Source organism: Dermacentor andersoni, chromosome 6, assembly GCF_023375885.2.
Source record: "Dermacentor andersoni chromosome 6, qqDerAnde1_hic_scaffold, whole genome shotgun sequence".
NCBI classification, from domain to species: Eukaryota; Metazoa; Arthropoda; class Arachnida; order Ixodida; family Ixodidae; genus Dermacentor; species Dermacentor andersoni.
Genome location: NC_092819.1, coordinates 46597664 through 46617244, shown reverse-complemented (window position 1 = coordinate 46617244; position 19581 = coordinate 46597664). Strand labels below are relative to the sequence as shown.

Below are 19581 nucleotides of genomic sequence, written 5' to 3'. Positions count from 1 at the left end.
GTGGACCCTCTGAGGGTAACGTCGACTCCACGAGGAGCTTGCCGAACACACATCAATGCGGTGAGAAAAAGCTTCTTTTATTTATTTGCGCTCTCTCTCTTTGCGTGCCATTGTTATATAGCGTCGTGGATAGCGTGGAGGGACGGAAAATTACGCTTCTAAACGTAAGGCCCGCGTGGCCTTGCCGAGATGTTATGACGAAGTACTACTGTAACCGCCGCGTAATTGCAGGTTCCCTAAGCCAAGACATGCATCGTGAGAGACCTTGCGTAAGGCCTATATAGTGCATATATACACGATATGCGCTTTCCACGGAACCGGACGGTGCGTGCAGAAGCAGCATTGTCTCGGAGACCACCGGATATTCTCGTACAAACAATTTTCAGCAGGTTCTTTTTTTCGTCGAGTAGGTGAGCTTTTCATATGCAGTAGGCTGCTTAAGCCTGCGGACGCTTTACATTGTTCATCGACGAATAGATCGATGGCGATCTCATTGCAGACGTTTTGACGTGTACCTCAGTGGTGTCAGGTCACGTGACGCCAGTTGACAGCGTGATCCATTCAGGGGAAGTCAGATGTAAAATACGCAACTGCGTTGTGACGGAGAACCGTAGATCTTCCGACCGTAGATCTTCTAACTAAAATGACTACATTGAATTCAGACATAGCGTTTATTCGTCTACCATGGGAATGAAGGGTAGTAGTACCTTGATTTGTATAATACCCTCGTTTTTGTGGGCTTACTCACAGTGCTTTATTTGCATTTATTTGCTTAAGTTTTCAGGCAATCATAATTTTCTAAACGCACGAAGGCAAAAAAAAAAAAAATCGCGCGCACCGATAATCATATTGAATTGATACATTCATAACGCAATGTATGGTTGTATATTGCCACCTAGTGTTTGGCTTAAAGCCGCACATAGGGGATGAAGTAGAAGCGGAACTGAACCACACGTCATCGCCAGACCTGAGCAACTAGAAAAATTCAAAACTCACCCCTTTTGTGATCCGTCTACACTACCAGATTGGTGGAGATGCGGAGTAAATCACGTATTCCATGCAGCAGACCCCGTCCAACAACCGGAACACTGCCCTGCTCCCGTGGATAACCCAGTCCATAGAGCAAGCCGACGACAACGAAGCCTGCCGCCAGAATTGTAACTACTTAACGAGACAGCGACTACGAGAACGACCCGAACCGCCATGGAATGTCTCACACGAACCCGCTGCACCATCTTAAAGAACCCGTGGACACGGAATACCTTTCACGGATATCTATGTGGAGATGTGGAGGATAGACTGAGTGAGCTTGAACGTGTCTCTGCTTTCAATCATTGGGACGTCGCCACAAAACTCCGCAACGTATACGAAGCGTCAGCGAGAAAAGAATAGAAAAGGGAGAAAGGAAAAGAACAACAGTCAGCATGAGTGGCACAAGGTGACACCACCAAGCTCTTCCTCATCAACCATCTAAAAGCCCTAGCTCCTTTTTGGTCAGTGTAAGTGATGGCATGATTACACACCCCTCTCCTGAACGAGCAATCTTGACCGCCTCGATGATGTCTCTGACGCGCTGATCCTTGTGTCTAGAAACAATCCCGCTTTTTTCGAACTCTGGCGCGCATGGCTCGTTACGATGACGCGCAAGCTTATCACATTTACGGCAAAGTAAGCTAAGCTGGCTCTGATTACCGTCACTTATATTCTTGTTGTGCTCTTTTAGTTTGGTGTTTATGCATTTCCTGTCTGTCCAATGTATTCGCGTCCGCAGGACAACGGCACGCGATAAGCGACACCCTCGGTGCAAGAGGAAACGTTTTTGGCATTGAATCTTGCATGATTTTTTCTGTTTGCTATTGCACGGGTTTGTTTTCTTGCACAGGATTGAATGTTTTAACGGAGCCGAAAACACATCAACGCCTGCGCATTTTCCAATCTTCCTCAGGTTGTGGGAAGCCTGGTGAATTTACGAAATAATGGCTATTTTCTTGCGCACAACCGAACCTGCCACATCTTGCCTCTCAGATTGCCGCACTGTTTTCATTTTTTGCAACAGGCCCTCGGCCACAGAGACCACGAGAGGTTCCGGGTATCCCGCATCAGACATCCGTCTAAATTGAAGTGCGAGGCTTTCTTGAGCACAAGTTCATTAAATTTTGTTAGGGTATTAGTAAAGTAGTACTTAGCAATGCTACGTTTCATGAGCTGGGAGTGAGCAGATACAGCGGGTAATGTATTGCCCCTGTCCTTAGCGACCTGTATTTAACTATGCATGATAGAAGATCAGCAAATGTCTCGAAGGAAGAAGTGTAATCGAAGTTTTTAGATTTGTAGACGACTTTCTAATCCTGATCATTGACAATGCCAAAGCGGATTTTTACCAGACAGCTGGAAACGTGCTTGACTTTTTTGAAGCGAAACTTAACACCTTCAATTTTGACGCATGAACTGCCTGAGAAGAATTCCGTTAGGATTTTAGAACTTCTTTAATGATCACGTATGTTGGGGTTATGAACCAAGAGCAAGAAGAGCTTTATTTCCCACTGTATCTGCTCACTCCAAGCTCGTGAAACGTAGCATAAAAAGAGCTAAGGTGTTTAGATGGTTGGTGATTATAAGCTTGGTGATGTCGCCTTGTGCCACTCATGCTGATTGTTGTTCTTTTCCTTTCTCCCCTTTCTTTTCCTTTCCTGCTAGCGCTTCGTGTGTATACAAATGCAGAGCATCGAAATTACAATGAACACTTGAAAGTCAGCGCTCTTTTCCCTCGGTCTCTATCGTCGTCCCTTCCTCATATTTCGCGCTGCTACATAAGTTGCAATGAACCAACTAGTCCAGCAAGCAACTATTCTGCAGTGTAGTTCAACTTAAAGGACGGCAGCCTGCAGCTGGTTGCAAAATGAAGAAGACGTTTAACATCCTGGCACGAATTCTGACGTCGCCATCTCGAGTGTTACACAAGCGCTGACCGCTTAGAACGATTTAAATGTGCACTCGAGTCCCGTGTTCAGCTGCCAAATGAGACCGTTACTGTGTACGTCGAACACACGATGCACCTCTTCGAGCGAGCGGATCCTGCTCGCTCGAAAACAGTACACAGCACAAAAATCTGCACCACCTTATGCGTGGTGTAAAAGAGCAGCTCTTATCTGGTGTGGAGCCCCAAAGACTGCGGCAGAGTTCCTCGCTGAAGTCGTTACGACGGAGGAAGTGCGTTGACGGTGGTCTGCCTTATTCGACCGGCACTCGAACGCAGCGTCAACTTTCTGCATGCTCGTAGCCTTCGGCAGCAGCAGTATCGGCTAGGTTCGCGCACTCGTTCGCTCTGTCGCCGGCGAGGAAATTCAAAAAGTCTACGGAATGAGCCAGCCTGTGGTCGTTACGATCGCCAGTGTTGTCCGGGATGAAGTGTCCAAGGCCCACAGACACCGGCGTCCGAGATAGCGGCGTCTCTAGCTGTCCACACATTCAGCACCTCATATATGCTGAAGGCTTGCGACACTCCATGCCTACTTCTCGCGCTGCAGTTGCGGTCCACACTATGCCTTAGCCGCGATCCAATCAGCACGTGCTGGTTTAAGCATGGACAGCCGCCGTGCGTCCACACGGAAGTCTGATATCTGGCGTATATACTTCGTACAGACGATCCTGTTGTTACCACTGCGGTGAGGCATGTGAGGCTCTACCGCGAGTGCCCATACCAACAACTCGGATTATGCGGTTTTTCCCATCAACTTGCCTCGTCCGTACTGCCCCTCCGTACTCCTTCGCTGTCGCAGCGCGCTCGCTGCCCGCTGCTGGGTGACGTAACAGAACATCGCCGCGAGGGGCGTGGCCTTAAGCTCGCTGCGGCCTCCCAGTTTCGTTTTCTCGCGCTCTGATGGCGGAATATAGTGGTTCCCCAATTCCTCGGTTAATCGCATTTTTCCGGATACAGAAGGTACTATAGGGCTTGTACGGAGAGCGCGCTTCAATTTGCCGGTTACATTGAGCCCGGTGAAACTACAGAAGAATTAAAAGCTAATACAAAAAAATATTTTTTTTGTTAATGAGCGACTGATCACCGCGTATCAGCTGTCGCCCCGTGGTCGCCACCACTGACGACGTGTCTCCGAAGGAACAATGCTTTTCTTTCAAAACAGCTACGCTTAAATACTACCTGAAGTCTTCGTATATAGGTAGAAAACACCCGGCATATATCGCCACCAATATGTCACAATCCGTGAGGGCATTCTTTCCTACTAAAACTTCTAGAGGGAACTTGGACATCGCGATCGTTGAGCTGTTATGTGGGAATGATGGGTATATATAGTGCGTGGATGCGCAGACCACGCTGACGCGGAGCCTCCACGAGACTGGTGCGTGGCCGACTTGCTGCTGGGCCGTCGTCTGCGGGGCGTGGTGCGGGGCGCGCTGACGAGCCGGCCGCCCCGGCTGCCGCCCGCGGTGCTTCCCCACCTGCAGCTGGTGACGGACCCGGAGTCCCAGTCGCGCGCGTCGACGCCAGCGCGCAGCCTGGCCAGGTCGGCCTCGTGGGAGACCATCTTTCTCTACTCGCAGTACGCCCGGCCCTTGGACGTGCTCAGCGAAAATTGGGAACGGTAGGTTGGTGCATATATGGTAGGGCCTCGCTGTAACACAAATATGGTTTCCGACACGAAAACACCCTCGTTTATATACGACATTCGTCAGAGGACGTACGCAATCATATTAAAAAAAAAAAATCATGAGCCGTTCTACCATAGAGAAAGAAACTTTTTTTTCTTTCTCTATGGTTCTACTCTGTGAAGGTAGATGATCAGCGAAGCTGTGTAGCGCACGACAATAAGGTGATACAGAATTTGGAACAAAGGTAATAACACATTTATTTTCTTGATCGGTGGTCATCGTGACGAAAGGCACGCGCACATTTATCTTTATAGACCCTTTTCATGCTTACAAACAGCGTTCCTGAAGATGTTTGGTTAAGCCCTCAGTAGCAGCACATGTTACAATAGCCTATAAACTTATAGGGCCCTCCAGCTGGCACCAGGTTTGCTGCAGAGTTGGAATGTTTAACATGTGAATTGTAGTGTTAAGTTCTACAAAAGAAGCCCGTACATGAGCTCGACGTACGGCGCACGTTCCTTATATCTTAAAACATCAAGAATATGTGGCTAGAGTATATTATGCGACAAAGTACTTTTTTTTTCTTGGCTAACTGGACTGTCGAAAATGGCGGACCGGAAGTTCTCTGGGGGTCATGAACGCACTGCTGCCACATCGCGGATGCAAAAGGCATCCGCGTTGATTCGTGTTATACATTCGTTATATACATTCGTGTTTTTATTTCGCGATATAATGAGAAAGAATTTGAGAGCGAAATCACCGCACCGACTGACAGTGGGCCAGTGCCGTCAGCGCCTTCGCAGAGGGATGGGCAGTATGGGAACGCTGGCATGATGAGCGGCTTCGGATCGATCCCGCTGTGGAAGACGACGACGAACGCACGAGCAGTGACACGAGCCATTGCTAATGATGATAGTTTTGCTCACACAGATTTGTTGACTGACACGAAAAACGCACGGAACCTTAGCCACAAGGCGCTTCGCTGTAAATAATCTCAATCGGCTCTGCGAATGAAACGCAAGCGCGGTGCTTCCGACGGGCCATGGAAGATGTCTGTTCATCTTGATGGCTCGTTGGCGGTTCGTCATGCCGATACGTGGCACGTAAGCGACGCTATATTACGTACAATCGCTTTACCCGGCGCTTTTACCCGCCGAGAATGAGGTCGCGGGTTCGTGTCCCGACCATAGCACCCGCGTTGCGACGGTGTCGGAATAAGATAATGCTCGAGTGGTAGAATTTAGATGCACGTTAAAGAACCTTACGTGGACGAAATTAACCGGGGACCTCCCTATGCCACGTCCTTCGTGGACTAGTGCGCAGTTTCATAACGTTTAACCCTGCAATTCAAAAAAAGAAAGGAACGAAGCATGCGCGTTGCTCTGCCGTTAGGTCTGGCCAACCCACATTTCCTTATTCAAATACACGTAAAACGCAGAAATGCTTTATATAACAAACCACATAACCACTGGACCGGCAAGTTGAATTAAGTTTGTATCATTGGAGATAGAAAGTTACAGCCTAGTCACTCTAGGAAGCAGATCTTTATTAATAACCTGGATTTTATTACAAATATTTCTTCAAATGAGAAAGCTTCAAAGAAGTAGGTTAGAACGAAGTTTGCAACCCCACAACTCCGCACCAACAACATAAATAGCAGCTTTGTTAACTGTACCTGTTAGAGTATCCAAAGTGGACAATCCTGATATATGAATTTACAGCTTACGAAAACTTGTTACAACGTTTAAAAGGGTTTTACAAACGTCCTGCTCGAAGGTTAGTTATATACTTTGGAGTGGCGTAAAATACATCTATTTAGTCTGCCTAACGTGCATGAATTATTAGGTGCAGTTTACAGAGTTATCCTATCGTTTGTTATTGCCGAGTTACAGAGTTGTAAGCTTGGTACTTGGATATATATTTTTTGTATTTTGCAAACTTCAAGAACATTTCCCAAAAAAATTGACAGCCTAAATAAAAAAGGTCTATCTCGTTGAGTCAGTCAATTTTAACTCATTGCAAATGCAACAAACCTCATTTAAAGCTTGTACAGTGGTTGCAGAGAAAAACTGCTTTTTAATTCCCCAGTATTTAGATACAAGCGGCCTGGCTAACGCTTCCGGTTAATACTCAGCAGTGAGTTTGGTCTGAAGACATTGCATTCTTACGTTGCTTTACCGTCTGCGGGCCAGTCGGGCCACAGGCGTCGTCAAACTTACGATAAAGGTGCACTGTTCTTCCACTTGCATCTTTTTTTTTAAACAAAGCGCCGTTTTTTGCGTTGACGCACAAATATAACCGGAGCGCCAATGTATGTTGTTGTAAACTTTGGAAACTAATATCTCGAAATTGGCGTCATCCTGAGAATTCGTTCCAAGTTGAAGCTCACCGGCTACAATTCGTAAATTGCAGTATGTGCCGTAAGGACGTTAGTTGGACAGTTAATCAGTGAAATTTTGGTAATTAGCTAATCATGCACTTCGGTCTATCATGCAAGTAAGATCCGCCTTCTTCGAGCGATTCAGCTCAACGACTAAAATTGTGGTATCTACGCATAGGCGATTTTATGGAAATTCCATGTAATAAAATTATTTTAAAGACAACGCACGGTATATACCGTCAATATATCGTAAACTTCTCGACGATAACTTATATGGCGACATATGGGACCCTTTGGCACAAAAGAAGACGAAAGAAATATCCTGTGGCACGAAATCAATACCCTAGTAATCAACCTCTCTATAAGCGTCTGGCTTCTATAACAACGTGTAAGTGCGCTTGAATTGCTGGTCTTTATAAACGTTCGAAAAGATGCGGGAAAACTGCATAAAACGCCATTTTATGCCACTCGCATACGATTACATCCACTTCACATGTCCTTTCGAGTATTTCGCTTTGACTTCTAAGACTACGTCTGACTGTAGATAGTGATTTCCTTACCATAGATAACGCGTTCCTTTTATATATACTACGATCACATTTTCTATATTTGAAAACAGAGGTGACTAGTGCATGTGTTCTGTTCTCTCTACACAGAACGGAAGCTGCTACTACTTCGTGGTCAATATGCTAGATGATGACAGGGGAACCTACGAAGACAAAACTCCTATATTATGGCACTCTTAATTTCTTTGGTGGGCGACAAGATGCTGTGTTCTCAAACGCTTCAGGCACACCATAAATCATTATTTATTATTGTTCCTTTTAGGCATCAACGTAGGAAAGTCCTCCGCCGCCTCTTCTGCTGCTGTCCGCAAACCTGAGTAGAACATGCGGCGTCGCAAGTCACCTTGTATCCGCTTCAAAACGGCACCGAGGAAGTCATCTTCGCGTTTGAAAATTCGGTCTTCGGTCAAAATAGTTATTCGAACGCAACATTAAAGAAGTTTTTATTTTGCTGCAGTCTGTAACATTTAAGCACCTAAATGATAACTGAGTGAGCGTGGGCGCACTAACTTACCCACTTAACATGGTTTTTCTCTTCCGATAAACACAAGATATTTCACCCCCCACCACCCCAACCACCACCACATCCACCATCACCACCACCACCCTGTCGAGCGTTTTCCATGGACACAGCGTTTGAAGCCAGAATGCATTATTGTGGCTACCGAACGCTATCGAAATGTAGTCTGGCTTGGAAAATGTCCCATAGTAACTTTGTACATAGGGGACATATTCAGCACCTCCTGTAAGCGTTATATTACGCTGAATTAAATTGGGTGATTCTGAGCACGTCCAAAGAAAAAGTTCTCTTTTTGGAGCGAATCTGTTCGAGTGACAGGTCGAGACATGGCTTCATGCCGAGCAGTTCTACGTCGAAACTGGCAGTCAACTGCAAGTTTGCGTGGCGAAGCTCTTTATAGAGACGGTTGACCGAGAGCATCCTTGCAGCAGAGACGACAAAAGACAGTAGGCGAGATTTTGTTGCAGCGATGGATAGTGATTGTCGTCACACTATATGCTTTGAGAAAGTGACTACTAGAGAACAACCTCTGGGATTCAAGGAGTGAGGGTGTTGCCCCGTATGACGACAAAGAATATAGCGCTTGCAGACGCGCGATCGAATCTCTATTCCTCTTGGCAACCAAATGGTCCAAAGGGACTCGTCGATAGCGAATTTCCCCATCGCTCACATGAAAAGGCGAGACGCGAGTTTCTCAATGACCATATAGGAACAATAGTTCGCATTCGAGTTCCCATTTACCGATATCACTGCAGTTCCTCCTTCAGTTTAGCATGTCACAGCAGTGCAACCAAAAGCCGCCGGGTTGCGAGACCAGCTGATAACCAAGAGCGGGGTGGGGGGGGGGGGGGGGGAGCGGGCGTATTCTGTAAGTGTCCACGTAGTGGACATGTCCATTTCGTGTTCTGCTGAAATTCCGATTGGCTGGGCTGGGGTACTCGTCAGAAGGAGAAAGGTGCCCCCAGCCAATCAGCAGTTTATCAGGAGAAGAAATAGACATGTCCACTAGGTGGACAATTACAGAATGCCAGCCTCCCCCATCCCAGATCCAAATTCACAAAGCTTCTCGTTCGTAAGTGCTGTGTGTCATCGGCCAGCCGCCTTCGCTAAGTTGCCCAACATTCTTGTTGGCTGGCCTATGCTTTTTATGAAGAGCTCTAGCGTAATATTCTTTTTTGTCAGTAAGGACCCCGTATAACTGCCTTGTTTCATGAAGTAGGTAACAAGCGCACGTTCAACGTGGGGAATGACAAATAATTTTGTATACGGAAGTGCAAGGGCACTTTCGCTTGCTTTGATTGGACCCCGAGTGTCCCAAACGCCGATTGAGTGAGTTCTCTGCGTGGGATGACGGCGCTCAGTACCATGGCTTGGGAAATGCTCTGGGCGTGCCACTGAAATTCCGCATTTGTTTCTCGCTCCGCTCTACAAGCCTTTAGTGATCGTTTTCGTTTGAAACTTACGCAAGTTTAATGCCGCAAAGCCTGAAAGACTTTCCTGTTCTCAGTTTTGAAACTTGTGGACTCACGCGTCAATGGACATGACACGATGTGGCAATATCAGGTAAGTTTCCTTAATTTAGTGGCGTAAGCAATAAATACGAGCCATTTGGACTAGAACAGCTTGGGTGATACTATAGTACAACAGTGAATCCAAGCGAAAAACCGGTACAAGCAAACGAGGCACATCATTGTTTGAAGCGCACCTTCAAGCAAACTTTCGATGTGAAAAGGAGTGGAGTGTGGCGTAAACTTAGCTATAACCAAACATGAGCACATTCAAGAAGCCTCGAGGTAAATGGAGGGTAGCCGAGTCGGTAGCAGGCAAACGATAAACGATACGGACAACTCGAGCAGGCGCTAGGAGTGTATCGAACGCGAGGGTACACTAAGTTGGCTGCGTTCGCAGCAACATCACAGCCAACTGTTGAGTTGCATGAACCCAGTCCATCTCAGACCCTCTCTTTCTTTGGACGAAAACGACAGAGCAAGTTTTGAGCTGCATGAACCGAGTCCATTCGAGACCCTCTTTCTTTCGATGCATGTCGAAAGGAGTCCGCATGTGCGTTGCTGAAAACACTCGTGGAGGCTGGCTTCTCCGCAGCAAGAGGCATAATGTGGAAAAGCTGGCCTCTTGCATTCGTGCCATCGTCCGTGGCGCGCATGCCTGCGCGATGACGTCACAGTGGCAACAGTAAGCATCGATACAGATAGGTAAAGGCACCTATATTGTAATGAACAAAGAGGATATAACGCCTCACAGTGCGGTGCTCGGTCTGCAAGCTGAACGGCGATCACTATGATTACAGTGTACAGTAGTTGCTGGTATATCTGCCAAGCGGATTCCTTCGTCTCCTTCTTTGCCACTTAACATTTCCACTGTATGTTGATGTCGTCTGCAGTTTTCTCACGTCCTGGTATTTTGCGTTGTTTCCGCTCAACTCGTGAACCAACCAGCCCAAGTGCGTACGCTTTCAGCGGCGTCGAGCATATGCTTGGTCGGCTCGCATATTCGATTCCTTCTCCATTCACTTACCCTTTATTTCAAGGGATAATTTGCTGGGCCGAGTTCATTTACCTTTTACTTTCTCTCTGCTCCTTGTACACCCGCACACATGCCAGAGGGAGCGCAGCGTTCGCATCTGCATTTCAACGGCCGTCTTTCACAATGTGTCTGGAAGTCGTTGACAATGCAGACTAGGATACCTGCATCTAGAACCTGCTGCCTACGAGTGACGCCGCGCGATAACTGAGAAACCGACAGGTACCTCGGTACGTTCGTAGGGGTCACCGCTTATGGTTTAAAATATAACGACGCCAGACGGTCAGTGAGTGTGAAGCAGCGGCCTTTTGTTTTGTTCCCGGCGGCCGTGCCGAAAGAAGAAACGGCCGTGGAGGCGAGAACAAATGGCACGCGTGACCTTACCGGTTTGGAAGGGAACGTTTTCTCAGCTTACACCAGACAGGCACACGCGCATGACCTCGACAGCCTTGACAGCGCCGCTTCGAGACAGAGTAGCCAAAAGGAGGAGCCGCGCCGCCAGCCAACGCTGCTGCGGGAAACAATAATTTCCTTTCATTCATATTCATGCTCACGCCTGCAACAGCCAAGCAGACGTCGTCTTGGGCACTAAAAGTGTAAGTGCGCCGCTCTGTGAAAGTGTGCACCGTCGTACAGCAAAAGTACCGGGGACGTTTTCTATGCCGGTTTTAAACTTAATTTGCGTCTAAAGTGACGATGGTGTTACTATTACCTGCCGTACTCTACTTCTGGAGAAGGCAGTTATACGAAGAAATGCTATGAAATGCTCCCCTGTGCTTCTCAAAACACCGTCACCATTTATTTTATGGGCATACGGCAGGACCGTTCACTTGTTTTCTCGTTGTCATCATCGCCCACATATTTTCTTCGCTTGCCAGAGTGTCCTTTTTCGCCGACGTGCGCTGTGTGCTTCGCAACTTTGAAAGAACCAGTAAGATATAGTTATATTAATCTTAGCCAGAAAGCCGAGATACGAGGCAAGAACCAGTAGTATTGGAAACACCACTCGACGTATTTTCGACGCATGCTCGGTGGCCGTCTCGACTCCTTCTTGTAAGCTGCGTTGTGCCCATGTTGTTCGAAGGCTGGTTGATGTTTAAAGTGATTATCACTTAAAGCGGCAATTATTTAAGCGCTTTTCAGATGAGGCACACAATTCGCGAGTTTATCGTTCCGAGCCTATAGTACTGCATTGCGCGACTTCACAGCAGCTCAGTTTTCTCTTCGGCGTGGCTTCGTATAAGTGAACTCCTGTTCCTCACCATCTCTCGTGAATAGAGAGATTCAGCATTTTATAAGGAGCTGACCCAACACACACGCCTATGTCGACCAAATTCCGCCATTACTGTCGATGTCTGTGGCGCGAACGTTAAGAAAGGAAAAAAAAAAAAGAAACGGACAGACTTTCCTGTCTTAAGCTTTGCGCCAGAAACATCCACAGCTATGCACCAAGTAGCCCAACGTCGTACACTTTGCCGTCAGTACCCTGCGAGATTCACCCGACCTACACAGAACTTACTGCTTCACTCAGATGATCAGCTTTACGTGGGGAGTGAATACATAGAGAAGGCCCATGTCGTAAGCAAATCTTGTAACCGATATATAACAGATAGTATCCTTAATAATTTACTGTAGTTAATACAGAACGCTTGCCCAATCCAACCAGTAGCCTGTTTTCTCGGCACTTTATTGCTTCCGAAGTCAGCCCGTAGACAGTGAAGATGTCGACTCCTGGCGAAGCCGCTGTACCCTCGCGAGAGGCGACATCAATGTACGCGCCATCAACACGCTTCCCTTTCCGACAGGAAACGATTAAAACCTCTTTACAAGCGTCAACAGCCATTTACGTGGTAATGTGCTGCCTGCATGTTTGCCACACGCCGTGGGCTGCATGCCGCACGCTGCACATCTTCCACCGCGAGATTAGCCACGTCTCATCAACGCTTCAGCTTCCGGGATTCGCCGCCGGCCCACCGTTCGATGCTGCACGGAAGGGTCAAGGGCCTCGCGTGTAATTCGCGTGGGGGGCATTCTCCGAAGCAGCGTTTTCTTTCCGCGTTTCCTTCCGCCGGTACCGAAAGCCGCTTACACGGTAGCGGCACCGGCCGCAACGCAGGACGGATATAGCCTCTTGCGTCAGCGGCCAGAACTGCCCGCATCGGCGCGGACGGACGTTCGACATACCGGTCGCATCAAAGGCAGCCACCGCTCGCGCTCCTCCGCGGCAGGAGGTAACCCGCCTCCCCATCGGCGTTCCTGGCCGGCCGTGGAATGCCAGGCTGCTTCTAGCGACGGTGGAGCCGAATGCGTGCTGCGTAGTGCCGAGTGGCTTCGCGTACTGTGGAGAGGGGGCCCTTTCATACTGCAACCTCCTTGGTCCGGCAGGGCCCAACAAAAGCGTGAGCAACGGCGGCAGCGACGCAGCCGTGGACGAAGCGAAGGGTAACTGGCCAAACCAGTCCTCCTGGCATGGGGGAGGCTACCTGGCCAGCCGGCAAAGCCGCCATATTGAGGGGGAAGTCACCTCCTCGCTCATGGTGGCGGCACGCGCCCTCTCTTCCTTCGTTGTGCCGCTCGCAGCGTAGTGGCGGCGGCTGTGGCGTTTAATCCCGAGTGTGAGTTCACGGCGGTGTGGTGGCGCGTCTCGGTTCCCCTCCAGCTGTCTCTGTCCTTCGCCCGTTCCGCGCCAGCGTGCCATCGCAGCCGTCGCGTTCTTCGGCGGCGACGAAGGTTCAACTGCGCCGTGCGCGAACGACCGAGCTTCGACTTGCAATCAGGACCTTGCCGCCGAGTGGGCAAGCATTCCGCCGTCGTTTGGGATTGTGTGCGATGAGGCAGCGGCGGTGAGGAAGGAAGAAGACGACGACGCCGTCCCGCGATTTTGCGGTGAGCCCCCGGCGCGAGCGGCGGCGACGTGAAGGACGGTCGTGTGCGGTGAGCAGAGAGCGGTCAAGACGGCGGCGCTTAAGCCTAAAGCGATCGAAGCGGGCGCGATCATGGAGCCCAAGTACGAGTACGCGAGCGAACTAAACCTCTACCAGGCCAACTACATGCGCAACTCGAAGGCCATCGGCGTGCTGTGGGCCGTGTTCACCATCTGCTTCGCCATCATCAACGTGGTGGTGTTCATCCAGCCGCACTGGCTCGGCGACACCAAGGAGTCGCGCGGCACGGGCCACTTCGGCCTGTGGCAGTACTGCCACCTGATCCAGGACGGCCAAGACGTAACGTGCCAGGGCCGACTAGACGACTTCAGCTCGATCCCGTCGGCGGCGTTCCGCGCGGCCACGGTGTTCGTCGGATTATCGGTTGTCATGGTGTTGTTGTGCATCTGCTGCATGCTGCTGTTCTTCGTGTTCCACTCGTCCACTGTTTTCCACATCTGTGGCTGGATGCAGGTCTTCTGCGGTGAGTACAGCGCACACGGCGCCCCCTGGTCATCGCGTGATCAGGATGCGAAACCAAACTATCATACGCGTTATTTTCTCCTTGAACAAACCGATACTTTTTATGTATACGCACATCGAACTTTCACAATCAATGACTTTGTTCAGATCGAAACTCATCTTGTCAATCTACCAGTTTCATGGTCGCAAAGGCTTTGTGTCTATAGTTGCTGAAGCCGACATAACACATACTCCCAACGTCACATATTGTATGCGCATCTCCCATACACTCTGCCAACGTAGAAGAGCATGTAACATGGAACAAACATATCTAGCTGACGTTCCCTATTTTTGCCAGCATTTACAGCTTCTTTTTTACCGTGACAAGTTTATTGTCTTCGGTGTCATCTAAATATCTACCAGTTGTGTGCGCTGCTGTGCTAGTAGGTTTTTCGATGCTAGAAAGTTCAAGGACCAGGTTATGCGCGTCAGCTCAGAGTATGGCCAGTATGCTCATCTTGCGATGTGTGTGGCGCGGAAAATTATCTTAAATGAATTGTCCCTTGCCTTTCCGTTGAAATGTGTACTGCTTCTTCAACTTACAATCAGCGGCTCTAGTTACCACTCGTTTAACGATTCAGGCGAATTGCACGTTTACAGCGGAGCACCAGGATGATAACACAAACAGTCATGTCCTCAATTACAAAACACATAATTTCATACTTTACAAAAGAAATGAATCTGCTCACAACTACTACTGCTGAGTTCTGGCTGCGTGATGTCGTGCTCGTGTAACCCCTGTCGCTAGAGGGCTGCGGAGGGTGGAGAGGCGAGTTCTTCCCCTTCTCAAGAACTTTTTAGCAGTGTACATGCAACCATAGCACAACTAGACTTACCGGAGTGAGCTGTGGTTGTATGCACAGAGGCCCCATTAGTTTTAATAAGGGCTGGGGGAAGCCGAGGGGCCCGATTTTTAGTTAGTCACAACAACATGAAGCCAAGGAAAGCATAGAGGAAATTATTTGCTGTGTTAATAAATAATGGAAAAAGAAGTGATAAGGTAAAGAAATGATAAGGTAAAATAAGAATTACAGTGGAATGAAAGTTGCTTCATCGTCAATTTTCATTTGCCTTTACATTAGTCCTACCTTTCAGGTAAAAATAATAAGAATAATTTCCATTATGCTTTCCTTGGCATCATTATCTGTTAGCTCCATATTATTTTGACAAGGGCTGACAATATGCTCAGAGGTGAAAAGTATGAAATTATTTATCACATGCTTATGATGTGGTATGACAGCAACTAATGATCAAGACATGTATGACAGCATCGGGATGGCAGCTTAGGGGACACTTGTGGTTTGATTGCACCTTTTCAATATACTTCTGTGTTGGTTCTTCATTACATATCTACTCTGTGAGATCCCCCCTCCTCTCAGACATTCGTTGAGACAGTCTACAGAAAGTATGCAAATATTTTGCATTAAAGAATACAGAATGTGCAAAGGTAACCTGCGGACTTAAACAATCACACTTTTATTGGCTAATGTCTACAGACTTCCTGAAAACATGCCGTTTGATGTCTGTGGACCACAATGAGACCCAAAGAAACAGACCTCTGAATGACTCTTGTCTATACAGACAATGGACATATTTTATATAACCATAAGGGCTAGTCTATAAAAATGCAAAGCAGTCTACTTGGAGTCTACAGACAGACACGCTGCCTAAATTCGTTATTTAACTACTTTTACAATGATATAGTTTCTAGCAATAAAAAACAGCGCTAAACAACAAGACGAGTGAAGGGACACAGACAACAGCGCTGTGTCCCTTCACTGTGTTGTCTGTGTCCCTTCACTCGTCCTGTTTAGCACTGTTTTTTATTGCTGGTAATCATGAACCAACCAGCCCAAATGCGTACTCTTCTACATAGTTTCTGTTTAATTGATTCTTAAGGAAACTTACATTACGTACATGAATATACAGGAGGAGGTCCCAGAGCACATGGCTGAAAGGGGACCCCCTGTCAGAAATATATATCTTACGCGGAATACGTGACACGACAGAAAAAGCAATGTGATCGCACAGGTTAAGCGACTAATTACTAATAATCGACTAATGTTAATAGATTTTCTGCAAACGTGCCATTTGAAGCCTGTAGACCACTCTTAGACCAAAGGACACCGCCTTGTGTACATCTTTTTTACGTAGATAAACTGCGCACTTTATTTTTTCCATAACGACGAATCCGTAAGAGGCTAAGTAGACTAACTAAAGTCGTCAGGCTGATGATTATTTGCCTTCACTTCTATCATGAAAATTAACATCTGCGTACACCCAGCGCCTGTTCTAATTTCGCGAATTCAAGAACAGAGACCGTCAACTTTAACAGCAGCTTTAATAGTACGCAGCCTCGTTCCACGTAGCGTTCGTGTTGCGTGTACAGGAACATTTGCATTACGTATACCTTTTTTTTTTTTTTTTTACGTTCAAGAGCAGTAACCCACAACCTAGTTCCAAAGAGCGTCCGCGTGCGAACGCCGAATTATCTAACACATGAGCAACACAGCTATGCGAAAGCTGCATGCTGAGTGACCCAAAGAAAGAAAGAAAGAGCGGTCTCCATAAAAAAGGCCGCCGGAGAGCATCGATCCGGTTTTCAGGTTTTCCGTGTTCTTATACGACCACATATACCGCAAGGATGTTGCAGACAGCGTGGTGATCACGTTGCGCTGGTGCGCCCTCTGGTCGCCGTTTCAAGGCCGCCGTCCCAAATGCGGTGCCCGCAACAGGGCATACACGCCCGATGACCTCACGAGCCTGCTCGCCGCTTCTTTATTTTTTTTCCTCGCGGAACAACTTTGGGATCTTGCGTTGGTCTTTGCTTATTCATCGCGCAATGCCTGGCTGGCCTACTATATAGCGGGTAGCTTCGAAGACACTATACGTGGGCGAACAATTTCGGTGGTCGCAGTAAATGTCGCAAAAAGCCGAATATATACTTGCTTACGGCTATTATTAGGCGTGAACGCGTGGGTGGCCCGCGTGCAGTCTCCGTTTTACGTTCCGCATTCGCAGTGCCTGATATCAATGGGACACAGCCACCACTATAGTCTGGACCGAAACGAGTATTTTGCTGATACTTTAATTGCAGTCCTAATTATACAGCAGTCCCAATGAACTGCCGCGTTCCGCTTCACCAAATGCCGTCGAGCAGTGGCCAAGATCGTTATGTGGGGGAGTGGGGGGGTGAATTAAGATTGTGGGCTCGATTAGTCGCTTATAAAATGCCCCAATTGACAATTATACTGTGATCAGTCGTCACTGACGGAATCCTAACTGAATATAATAGTAGTAGTAGAAGTAGTAGTAGTAGTAGTAGTAGTAGTAGTAGTAGTAGTAGTAGTAGTAGTAGTAGTAGTAGTGGTTAGTAGTATGTCTATTTAAGCAATTTGATAAATAAAGGAAACGGAAGGAAAACTTGCTACTGACCTTAATAACTGTCTAGCGCAGTCTGCTGACACTCGTACCAGGGTCACCGGTGGAGAAAGGAGGGGGAGTAAAAGGAGAGGGAAAGAGGATACCAACCACCGTGTTTCTTTTTTGATATATAGGGCAGGTCAGTGCCTTCAAAGATAGTAGTGTAGATTTAGACCATACATTACTGAAATTGCGTGAGACCACTGCAATAGTGGTAAATGAAACTCAGTTGACGTGCTTCACATGCAGCCACTCCGTGAATTAGCTTATATACATCATGTTACCGCCGGAAGGGAAATAAACATTACAAAAACGCTTTCTTTTTTTCACACAGAGCTCCGATGTATGCCAATATATATTCGGGGCCACCCGATTATAGGAGATACGCACTAATTTTTCGCAGTAGTTCTTTTCTCAATGTCACTCTCGTTGCGCCTGCGCGGGAGCATGCTTTCTTTCTTCGGTGCACTTGGTCCCTGAAACATGAAACGTCCGCACGTCTGCTAAAAGCGCTTCAGCTCTGCGAAGACTCCCTCACGTGTGGAAACTCGTCTGCGTCGCAAACATCCCGCACACGTCAGCGCTTTCGAAGCTGGATACTGCGCTCGCAAACACATTCCCGGAGCTTTGACCACACTGTGTCTCTACGAAGAACAAGACTTCCTCTTCGACAAACAATAAGGGATCGTTACAGTGCGCCCATGGAACTTGCCAGGGCTCGCACGTCCCGTCCCGTTCGTGTCTCTGTAGCTGTTTCTCGTTTTAACATCTGGTAACTCACGTTTCCCGCATCAGGTCTACTTTAGCCGATTCTTTGCCAGTGAGCGTGATAGAAGTGTCTGTTTTTGAATTTCTCTTTTTCTTCTTCAGTCAGCGCGGTACGTTCAAGCATTCGAAGAACTTAAGAGCAAAAACAAGAAATAAGGAAATGCACGTGTGCCGCGGGCCATGAAAAGCGAGCGATACAGGAAGGTCCCGCGGCAGGAACGGGAGATCTCGTCATCGGAAGGAACGCGTCTCTGCACGGGAGAGGCTGCGGACGTAGAAGTGAGGAGGGGGGGGGGGGGTGGCGTGGAAAGGGATGTAGGCCACCGACGCTGCCGCCGCAGTGACACGCTCGCCGCGAAAGCCCCGTTTCTTTTCTCGACCGGTGTCTCGCTAATGTGGATCCCCTTTTATATGCGGGTTCCTCGGCCGCATAAAGAGACGGAGCACGCAAGAGCACGCTCCTATGCGAGGCGGCGGGATTCCTCTATAGTAATCAAGCGTACACAGCGCGACAGCTCTACGTCGTTGCACGCGAAGTGGCACAATTCATCGGCCTGCATTAAATTAAATGGTGGGCACAGGCACTGAGGTCAGTAGAGGAGATTTAGAAATGGTAGACCCAAAAGACAGCGTACGGTACCTTCCCTGGGTATACGGCTCCTCGCATGCGAGTGTTACTGGCGCTGCTGCTTCTTGCCAAGCCGCTTGTGCCCGCTCTTTCTTCAACTTTCGAAAGCTGTATACAACCTTCACATTTTAAAGCGAAGCCCGAAGCTGGACACGAACCTCGTTCACACTATAGGCCAACACGACACTGATTTCGGTCTGCCGACTTTCGGCGACAGCTTTATTTTTTTTTCTTCGTCTCGGCGCCTCTGTTACACTGTACCGACGTCGACAATCTGCCGACGGTCGGCGGAGAGCTCGGCGTCGGTACAGTGTGACTGAGTTTGACGTAGTAGTTCTGCGGAAACCAGCAAGGTGGAGAGAAGTAATGAATAAAGGGAAAATCAGACATCCACCCGTTCGTAGCAATTGCTACAAAGAAAACCCATACGGGTTCCTAGAAAGAAAAGCCTCGCAGTTGAAGAAAAATTCGTCCTGGTCCGGGACTCGAACCCGGGACCACCGCCTTTCCGGGGCAGCCGCTCTACCATCTGAGCTAACCAGGCGGCTAGCAGATGGCAGGGCGAAGTCGAATTTGTCGACAACACGAAGCAAAGGCAAGAGTTTGACGTAGTATCTGCCCCAAGCACACATATTTTATCCAGGTTGTCGCAACAAGTACACGATGACTGCTCCATTGCGGCAACTGGTTGTTGTTTTTTT

The 19581-nt window shown here is 48.1% G+C and overlaps 1 protein-coding gene and 1 long non-coding RNA gene across 2 annotated transcripts in view; both read left to right on the top strand.

Moving 5' to 3' along the window:
- The first annotated feature begins 4292 nt into the window (after positions 1-4292).
- Positions 4293-8006, top strand: LOC126522027 (uncharacterized). The gene is made up of 2 exons (XR_008610411.2): positions 4293-4601; positions 7817-8006. It is a non-coding gene; the product is annotated as an uncharacterized lncRNA (long non-coding RNA).
- Positions 8007-11662: 3656 nt separating this feature from the next.
- Positions 11663-19581, top strand: part of Tmhs (Tetraspan membrane protein in hair cell stereocilia) — a 138203-nt gene continuing 130284 nt past the window's right edge. The window contains exon 1 of the mRNA XM_050170797.3: positions 11663-14023. Within this exon, the coding sequence (XP_050026754.1) occupies positions 13612-14023 (412 nt within the window). The 5' untranslated portion in view covers positions 11663-13611. The remainder of the gene's footprint in view (positions 14024-19581) is intronic.